At 34.7% G+C, this 10,131-nt stretch overlaps 2 protein-coding genes across 2 annotated transcripts; one reads left to right on the plus strand and one right to left on the minus strand.

Moving 5' to 3' along the window:
• The first annotated feature begins 224 nt into the window (after positions 1-224).
• Positions 225-1,759, plus strand: LOC136811163 (uncharacterized). The gene is made up of 3 exons (XM_067067781.1): positions 225-461; positions 881-1,003; positions 1,567-1,759. The coding sequence occupies exons 1-3, from the start codon at positions 277-279 to the stop codon at positions 1,670-1,672; spliced, it is 414 nt and encodes a 137-aa protein (XP_066923882.1). The 5' UTR covers positions 225-276; the 3' UTR covers positions 1,673-1,759.
• A 1,120-nt stretch (positions 1,760-2,879) lies between these two features.
• On the minus strand, positions 2,880-5,696 carry LOC136811160 (transcription termination factor 3, mitochondrial-like). The gene is made up of 4 exons (XM_067067776.1): positions 5,634-5,696; positions 4,395-4,484; positions 3,891-4,115; positions 2,880-3,375 (listed from the first exon to the last, which is right to left on the minus strand). The coding sequence occupies exons 1-4, from the start codon at positions 5,694-5,696 to the stop codon at positions 3,025-3,027; spliced, it is 729 nt and encodes a 242-aa protein (XP_066923877.1). The 3' UTR covers positions 2,880-3,024.
• Between the last annotated feature and the right edge of the window lie 4,435 nt (positions 5,697-10,131).

Here is a 10,131-nt window from a genome sequence, read left to right on the forward strand (position 1 = left end):
TGTAGACAAAAGTCTTCAAGAAAAACAAGAAAAACACCTTAGAGGTCAATTTTTAAATTTGCTTATAATCAAAGAAAAAATTTTGAATGGTATTTCTTCCACTATTTATCAATTTTCTACAAAATATTTTGGAGGAAATAATACCTGGATCTTTATAAATATTGTTTATTGGTTATATATTATCTTTCTTTCAGTTCCAAGACTACAGACTTCGGTGATCGCCCTCTAACCGAACCTAAAGTTGCCGGGGACAAAGTCATTCACCTAACTTTACCAATGGTAATCTCAACAGTAGTAGCTTGTCTAGTTGGATCATTTGTGATATCAACCCAGAAGCTCAATCTTATCAAGATTTCAAAACCGAAATCGTTCAGCCGTATCATCATTGCATTTACATGCTTCTTATTGGTATCTTTGACCACATTTTGCTGGTACATGGAAATCATTAAAAACCCCTTAAGGTAATATTGTTTTTCTAATTCCATATTTTATTCAAAATATCATCAATTCAAAATTGGTTTTAGTCGGAACATTAGTTTAATTACTTTAAGGGAACTTATCATGACTAATTCTTGCCAAAATTAAAAAATATATTGCCACATTGCCAAGATAAGTAAGCATATACTAGATGTCACCCGCGTCTTTTGATTGTTAGTGAGGTGCTCGCTACAAAATATTATTTTTCATGATTTACTATACTAAGACCTGAGTTTTGCGTAAAACACTTATTTTTATAGGCAAAAGAGAATATTTTTTCCTCTGCCAATTTTAAAGATTGCTGTCTCGCCAAAATAAGTTCCCCGCCAAATTTGTTTTTTTTAGGATTTTTGCTACCCGCCAAATTTAAATAATCAGCTTTCTCTCTACTAAATATTTTCAGTTTCAATTGGCTTGTTGATTCATTCAGCCCTCATGAATCACCATCCGAGTCATCAAGTTATTTCGAACTTGAATGGGTTTCTAATTATTTTCAAAAGGAAGAGGCTACGTACAAATCTTCTGGGTAAGTATAAACATATTCTACACTCCACTTTAAAACAGAGCCAGTAGGATTCCTTATTACCTTATTGGGGAAAATTTTCGTCGGGGAAAAATATTCGTCACTTGCTGGTAGTTGGTAAACGCATTAAAGTCGGGGAAAATTTTCGTCGGGGAAAAATATTCGTCACCTTTCCCCGACCCGATAAGGTATATTATGGAAAACCGTCCTAATAATTGTCTACGATGAGAAAATCCACTGTGCTGCAATTTTATCCCCGCAAAAAATGAACTAAATTTTCCATACGTTTCTTACATTGGACATCTAGACTGGTCACTGGAACAATGGTCAAATCAATGTTTTGCAAATTCTGCAAAGAATGATTTGTAGCTTTCATCAGCAATTAATAAAAATTAGATCGAAATGGGTAAAAAGCACCTCAACCCTTCAAGTTTTCAGCTGCCTAACCAAAGACCACCACTCTTTTAATAATTTTGTAACTCTTTTTATAGATCGCCAGATATTAGGCATCTGAGAGTAAAAGTACTTTTACAATAGTTTAATTCACAATTCAATTTTCTTATTAGATGGAGCCTGTTTTCATCTCTGTTCGAGCAGCCACCACCTAAAACTTACATCGAGACGATAATCGAATACTTCACCAACGACCTTCCACAAGCGTCATTATGGTAAATGGTTTACAAAAAAAACATGCAAGAAAACTGAGTAAAAACAATTAAAAATACAAAAAACAACAATAAAAAAACGAAAACAAAAACCACCAAAACGCTACGACAAAACAATAGAAAATTAAAACAAACGAAAAGACACGCACCTATGAACATTTAATCAAACTTTGAAGATGAAAATACAAACTAAAGTTCATTTGCTTTAAGTGTGAACTCTTTTTTGGTATCATGTCAAGCCACTCTTACGGGAAGTAGTCTAATCACAGTGAGGTTCTCACATGATAACAAAAAAAAGTGCACATTTAAAGGGAATTGATTTTAAAGTATGTTCACCGTAAGTGTACACTCTTTAGCTTTTATGTGGAAACCACCCTAAACGGGAAAAAGCCTAACTGCGCTGGTATGGTTTCCACATGAAAGCAAAAAGTGTGCACTTATCGTGAAAATATGATTTGCTGATCAATCGACAATGGCTTTGATTCGTATATATAACACCTACTTTGATTGTATAATAATCATGTTTCTATTTTATAATTAAAAACTACAACCTAAAATCCTAATTCAGTACATTTTATCTGGTGGTTTAGCTGAAGTTTAAGCTCTTAAGATGTTTCCAAACCAAGACTTGGTAAATTCCGCAAGAATTCGTTCCTGAAGACAGGTTTGTTGAGAAAAATGACAAGTGCCCAAAAGAATTCGGCTTATTTATCGGTCTGAAAAGAACACCTGGAACCCGCTGAAACTCAAGAACTAAACTTGGAAAATGGGGAAAACGAGCTTTAGCGTAATACACGTTTGTTTTTATAAGAGCATCCAAAATTTTTGAAGCCTTCGATGTTCTTAACTTTTCGGGTTTCAAGCTTAAAACATGTTCTTATTTTAAGCATTTTTGGGAGTATTTTTTTCTACATTTTCCTGAGAAAACGGGTGTTTTAGAGCCCATGAAGCCTTAAAATTTTCAACTTGTTATTAGGATTTTAGCCACCGAAGCCTTATGTTCTTATATAGTTTGTTCTTATAAAAAAACGTGTAAGGACCAGCTTAAAAAGGCTCGATAAGGTAGATGGACTTTTTTTCTACAATGAAATGTCTTGACGGAGTTCATTAGTGATAGTAATTGCACATTTTAGAGTACAATAAGGTTTAATCAATCACAAGAAAAAAGGTGAAAATTACAATTTGTCCGAATCCGTAAGACGAGAAGAGTAAAATTCTGAAATTTCGAGTATTTTCTTCTCCTAGAAAAAAATCAAACATACCATTTTACCATAAATTGGCTAGTCAATGACTGACAAAAGCTTATAAAAAGAATACTTGAGATACCAATCTGGTAATATTCCAAGATGTAATAATACGTCATCTTGATATTTCAATATCCTCTTTGTCGTCAAAGTCAAATTGATCATTAATTTCCTCCTCTTCTCCCTCGTTAAAATCGTCAAACTTATTGTCCGTTTGAAAATCTTTTTGGAATTGTCGGTAATCTTTCATTCGACCATTCGTGACGCGATACACGAAATCAGAGTCTTTAGTAAGTACCAGTGCACGTAATTTGTTTTCTGTAAAACGTGACTTCTCCGTCAGGAAACCCTCCTGTAGTAAATAATGATATCGTTCCTCTAGTCTTACCAAAGATGAGGTGAAGACACGTGGAAATTTGACCAGCAATGCTAAACGCCCATTTGCTTTCTCCGATATAAACGTCACCTGGAATGGAAGAAAGTCAATCAATCAATCAATCAATCAATCAATCAATCAATCAATCAATCAATCAATCAATCAATCAATCAATCAATCAATCAATCAATCAATCAATCAATCAATCAATCAATCAATCAATCAATCAATCAATCAATCAATCAATCAATCAATCAATCAATCAATCATAATCTTCAGGACCTCGACTTCTAAAATCTTAGTAATCGGTCAAAATGTGAACATGTCCAGAGATAAAGTGAAGTACCATATGGAAGAAATTTTGGCGGGAATTCAATTTGGCGGATGGCCGAAATTTTGTCCAAAAAACGCCATTAAATAAGAAAACACCTGTTTTATGGCCTGCAATAGCACACATTTGGGGGAATCAAAACAGTAATTTAAACTAGGCGGGAATTAAATTTGGTGGATGGCGGTAAATGTTAAATTTCCTTTCCGCCAAAATTTCTTTCCTTCCAGGTAGCAGAAAGAAAGAAGTCTCCACCAAACTTGATTAATTTTAATACCTTTGCTTTAACATTGTCAACGCTGTAAGTTAATATAGCTGGATGTTTCATGACCAATTCGAAGATTTGTTGATCGTTGAATCCAAGTGTTTGAAGATTCTTGATTTTCTCCGTCAAATTGCTTTTAGTATCGATGAGAAGAATTTGAGGGATTTTTTGAATGAGGTACAAGCATCGATCTTGGGTGAGCCGTGGTTGTAATGACAATTCTTGTAAATGGTTGAGCTAAGAGGAAAAATGAGTTTAAAACATGTATTCTTTTTCAGAATAAAACTTAATGAATGAATACTGTAAGGCCTGTTTCCATCGGGAAGAAGCTATTGCTGTGCAATTAAGTCAGTGACAGAAACTTAGTCGAAAATGTGGAAAATTAGCAAATAGCAAAACTAGCAAACCAAAATTTGTTTTGTTTTGTATTCTCGATCTCACGAGCATGCACGCTAGGCCAAAATTTCCGAAAATAGCACCTCACAAATTAGATTTTCTTGTACACAAAATGCATACGCTCTTGTACGCTTTTGTACTCTTGTGCTCTTTTCTCCGCTGAAAGTTTTGAGCGTATAGGAGCGCACATCTCAATCGATAATCTTTGAACTAATCAAGAAAAAGAAAAACTGCTGAGTAAATAAAAAAATGTAATCAAACATATTGTGTTAGAGTCGATGGAAACAGGCCTTTAGAAGAGTGTATGTAGCAAAATTTTCATTGCAGATGTAAAATTGACATTACATACCGGGTGCGCCACAAAAAAGTTTCTCTCTTTGAAACTGATTTTTTCGAAATCTAAGAATTAAGAGACAACAATTCCTATTCCATCAGAAAGAAGAAAGATAAACTTAAATTTTGATGGTTCATTTATTAAATTCGATTCATTGAATCAAAAGTTATGCTCAATTGAATAAAAAAGTTACTTTCAGAAAGTGCCCGAAAACGTTAAAAATCGACCTATTAAATTTTTATTTTAAAATTGGCAATCGTAAGAGGCTTTACATGATTAAGACCATTTTTTCAGTAATTAAACACATAAATTTTGAAACTGATTGATCGACATGGTTTAAAATGTTCATTAAAATCATTCCAATTTACTTTTAACGAAATCTTCCACAGATTTTTGGTTCTAGACCAGATAAAGTCTATGTAAGGCTGGATGTACCTCGAAACCAATATTCGATGTATTTTTTTAAATTTTACCAGACTTTTTGGCTTTTTTCGACGAATCTTCTGCCTTTTATTGAAATTCAATCTTCCTTTATATAACAAACTGTCAATTATACAGCTAATTATCATTTTTAATGACTGAAACGAAAGTACTGATGCATCATGTTATTATGCTTCTGTTTAATTTGATAGGTCGATTTTTAACGTTTTTGAGTACCTTCAGAAAGTAACTTTTTTATTCAATAGAGCATAACTTTTGATCTAATGAACCGAATTTGATAAATGACCCATCAAAAGTTAAGTTTATATATCTTCTTTCCAATTGAATAGGAATGGTTCTTTTAAAATTTTTAGATTTCGGGAAAATTAGTTTTAAAGAGAGAAACTTTTTTGTGGCGCACCCGGTAGGAAATTCACCCACTCGTTATACCGAGGCGATTTTTTGTCACTTTTTACCGAACAATTTTCCACTAAAAAGGTAAATTGAACTAGATCGGTTTATGGGCTCTAGATAACGTAAGTGTTGACTGTATATTCAATTTTTTCGTTTTATCTAGCAAGAGGGAGGTAAAAGAATAAACTTACTCGTTTTTGAAGTGATAAATCCTCTTGTTTGACCAATAAGATTCCTGGACATTTGATAATCATTTCCCTGACAACATCTAACGGTAAATCGATTGTCAGAAATCCAAAAAATCTTTTCCTAAGTTTCGCCTTTGATAATTGTAAAAGTTTTGGTTTGACATAGAATATGGTATGGATATCTTCATCTTTTAAATCATAAGATTTGAAAACTTCAATTAAACGTCTTGTTTGAAGCACTGTTTCGTCTACATCATTTGGTTCGTCTGTAGCCCTGCGAAGGAGCTGAAGGGAGGAAGGGAAAAGGTAAATAATACATCAAAATACTACCGCAAGTTGGTCTAATGTCGACATATATCTCTAACTCCGACATCCTTTCTTTAGAGATATACGAATAATAGGAAGAGATTTCTCTCTATCTTTTCTCTGAAAAGAAGGTTGTCGAAATCAGATGAGGGATGTCGACATTAGACCAACTTATGGAAGTAGGCTGTCTGTTTTCTTATAGCGAAGAGAATATGCCTCAAAAATCACTCATGCTAATAGTCATTTTTTGTTAGAAACAAGTCTCATGATAAACTAGAGTTATTTCCTGAGGTTGAAACGGTTGAAATCGCTGACGTTATGAAAATTCAGTGATGAAGGATTATGGTACGTAAGGTCATAAAATTTGATTGCGATGACAACAATTTAATACATGAATCATACCACAAAGAAAATTGATTACCAAAATTTGATAAGTGGAAGCGTTTTATCAAGTCTGATTGGCATCCCTTATAGCAAAAAATGTGCAAACTGCCAATTACCTACATAGTCACCAAACTTTCACACGAGGTTTGATAGATATCACAATGAAGCAACTCATTGGTTTATTTTAGCGAGACTTTAAAAAATCAGTGGATTTAAAAAGTTGCCCAGTTCATTTATATTGATCAACATTTTTTGTCATCAGATCGATCAATGGTCGATTGGCATTTCATAAAATACGCCACAAGCAACACTTACCATTTTTTCAATATTATGGTGATTGATTCTCAGAAGAGTTCGTAAAATAGAAGTTTACACTATTTATGAAAATAGCAATTGGAGACACAAGGGATTTAAATCACCTTGGTAATTAAAATAGCCCATGCACTCAAAATAATTCATGACAAGGCCTATCAAGTACAAAGTTAAATAAATTTCTGAATTTTTACTATCTTTTTCAGGGGGGGGGTCAGGGTCCAGGATACTAACCCAGGGCCCAAAAACCTGACTTTTCGAGATTTGAAAGTAGTAGACACCACCACCCCCTAAATTGGTATCAATACCAACTTGAAAACTCCAATTTTCTGAAAAAGGGGGGACCCACCCCCCTAAATTGGTATCGATACGAACTTGAAAATCCCGATTTTTCTGAAAAAGGGGGACCCCCCCCCTAAATTGGCTATCAGTAAAAATGCAAGAAGTTATATGCATAGGATACTGCATACAAGGGACGCTAAACAAAATCTGTGGATGTTTTTATTCAAAGAACATTCCTCTTATCAATCACTTATATTATTGTACCACACTTTAGACTCCTGAAAATGAAAACAAGTTTTTCTCATTCTAACACAACGTAAATTAAGTTTCTTGAACTAAATTGAAAAAAATGTATCAAATTTATAAAACTAGTTGACCCGGGGGTGGGGGGGAGTTCAGTCAGGAAAATTGACCGACGGGTATGTGCGGCGGTTAAGGGTATGTTTTTTCAAAATATCAGAAATGCACTGTAAAGGTGGACTCTTGATAAATGCACTGGATGGGTGGAAATTTCAGCAAATCTAGGTAAACTTGCAAATTTTGGCTCGAAAATCTTGATTTTTTGCTCTAAAAGAGGTTAAAATTTGAAAAAAATGCACTGTAAGGGTATGAATTTCACCGATTTTTTTCTGCACTGTAAGAGTGCGATTCTAAAAGCCATTTTTTTCGCCGCACATACCGTCAGTTGGTAAACCCACTGCCCCCCGGGCTAGTTGATAAACTAGACTAGATAAAAAACTCATTGTATTAGGCACGCCTTGAGTCTTTGTAACATAGCCTGTATGATGAACGTTATGTACAGAAAAATTTTATCACGACTAAAAAAGATCTAAGATCTGCTAAGACTTGATTCAGTTTGTTCAACTCTAGTTTCGAATGAATTTGGGTTGATTGAAAGGATCGAGAGCAGCAAAAGTTAAATAAGAATTTAATTTCAATTATAGAATGAAGAATGCTTTTATATGGAATCAGGGTATATAGTGTAAACGATTCAAATAAGTTTTTATACTTACATTATACAACATTTTAAGTCAGATACCAAATTCAAATTCAGCAACAATTAAAAAAAGGGGGACCCGCCCCATCGTTTTGGTATCGATACCAACTTAAAGATTCCCTAATTTTCAAAAAAAGGGGACCCCACCCCCTCATTTTGGTATCGATACCAACTTGACTTTTTGAAATTTGAAAAAAAAAATTGACACCACCCCCCGGCCCTGGGTTTGGTATCTGGATCCTGACCCCCCTGTCTTTTTTGGCAAGACATTGAAATTAAATTGAACCCAATAAAATAAAACTTTTATGGAAAGAAGGAATATACCTACTTGACTGATTTTGCGTCTCCTGATAGCTTTGTTATTGTAATACCATACAGGTTTTGAAGAAGCTTTGGAGAGATCATTTGTTGTTTTAATGCTTTCATTAGATATCCTTCTATTTTGATGAAGCGATTGAGCAATACAAAGATACCTAAAAATAAAGAAAATTCTGACTTTCTAGCAAATTACACATAGGCGTAGCGAGATACCCTGCAAAATTTATGGATGAGAGCAGTTTTTACGACACTGTAATTATTGTTTTTGTTTTATCAAAAGATAATGAATATGTCACAAAGTCTGCACTCCCTCATAAATTTTGCAGGGTATCTCGCTTTGCCTATGTTACAAATATCTATAAAGGATGACCTTATTGAAAAGTTAATTTGTTAAATAATTTCGTCAGTGTAAATTATCATTTTTCATAAGTGCATATCAGTATTGTGTATGAGAGCACCTGCCATACTACCAAAGAATACACTAGCCCGATCAGGGGGTGGTACTAAAATCTCAGACGTCCTAATAAGGACGAAATATATATGCTGCTCTACCACTCTAATCTCCTGAAAGAAGTTGGACAGAAATTCTTTGAATTTCTTCATATAATACTTAAAGGGTTTTCTAGACATTTTTGCATCCACCAACCCGTTTTAGGAAGTGGTATTTTAGTACCCATGTATAAAAACCTTTGGGAACATTTTGACACAAAGACCACCCTTTTTTGGTCTTCTCAGGACAAACTTTTTCTTCTTGAGATGGGCTTTTCCAGAAAAAGTTCGTATCCCCCATGTCTAGGATATAGGATATCCAGGGGGTTCCAAAATTTTCAGTATCCTAAGATATCCAGGAGGTAAGAATCTGAAAACCAAGGATATCCAGGGGGTTTCGAAATATTCAGCACTGATATCCAGGGGGTTGGTGTTAAGAAAAATCGACATCCTCAACAGTCAGAATATGGATTTTTTCTGGAAAAGCCTGATGATCTTTCTAAAAAATGTTGATATTTGCAACATGAAATACATCTTTTGCACAAATTGATACTTCCTTTTGCAAGTTTCTCAAACTTCAAAGAAAGAGATTTAGTTTTCTCAAATTTATAATATAGCGAAGCAAATGAAGAGGCTGGGGCTGCAGTTCTACTTTGAAAGTGATAGGATCAAAATATTTCCAACAACAATTTTACAGCATTTGTTGTACAAAGTGGATCCCTCTAATCTCTTTTTTTCAATTTCAAGATATATTGAGCACAAAACAGTTATGAAGGCTAAAGATGAACCTTATATGTGACCCCCCAAGCGATTTGGAGTACATTAAAAATGAGACCGGTCTTGGTGCGGACAGATCGATAAAATGTGCGGCAAAAAAGCGGCGAAACGATTTACGGTGCGGTAAAATGATACCATTGTATCGGCCAGAAATCATCCAAAAATCTTTTCTAAAAATCCATTCAAACGCACTCGATCGGTCACTAAGGAGCACCATTTGAATAAGTGCGGTATTCAGTGCGGTCATGGTGCGGACATTTTGCCGTTCGAAACGTTTGCCGGCAAACGAGAAATCATAACAAACAGCATACATTTTACGGAATGGTTTTTTACATGACTGTTCGTCGATTTTATAACGTTCGGCAAAATAAACAAAGTTGAACTCAAGAATTCACATGTAAGCATCGAACATCGAACATCGAACATTGCAAGTTCTTTTTGTGTGTCCAGAAACAAGTTGTTGTTTTGCTTGCTTGAACTCGAGGCTGAAATTCTTACGGCAACCGAGAAAAATATAAACAAACGGCGGGGACCGCACCATCGTCCGCTTTAGTCGGCGGGGACCGCACCATCGTCCGCTTTAGTCGGCGTTTTGTACGCACGGACCATACGGTACTGTGCGGTCTTCTGGCCGCT

This window comes from Clytia hemisphaerica, unplaced genomic scaffold (assembly GCF_902728285.1).
Source record: "Clytia hemisphaerica strain Z4C2 unplaced genomic scaffold, Clytia hemisphaerica genome assembly, whole genome shotgun sequence".
Taxonomy (NCBI): domain Eukaryota; kingdom Metazoa; phylum Cnidaria; class Hydrozoa; order Leptothecata; family Clytiidae; genus Clytia; species Clytia hemisphaerica.

Coding starts and splice junctions, on each gene's coding strand:
- LOC136811163 (XM_067067781.1), top strand. CDS start 277: ATGGTAATCTCAACAGTAGTAGCTTGTCTAGTTGGATCATTTGTGATA. Junction 462..880: donor ATCATTAAAAACCCCTTAAG/GTAATATTGTTT, acceptor AAATATTTTCAG/TTTCAATTGGCTTGTTGATT. Junction 1,004..1,566: donor GCTACGTACAAATCTTCTGG/GTAAGTATAAAC, acceptor TTTTCTTATTAG/ATGGAGCCTGTTTTCATCTC.
- LOC136811160 (XM_067067776.1), bottom strand. CDS start 5,696: ATGATTATCAAATGTCCAGGAATCTTATTGGTCAAACAAGAGGATTTA. Junction 4,485..5,633: donor ATTTATCACTTCAAAAACGA/GTAAGTTTATTC, acceptor TTTCTTGATTAG/TTCAAAGATTATCGATTGAG. Junction 4,116..4,394: donor GTACAAAAGCGTACAAGAGC/GTATGCATTTTG, acceptor TTTTCCTCTTAG/CTCAACCATTTACAAGAATT.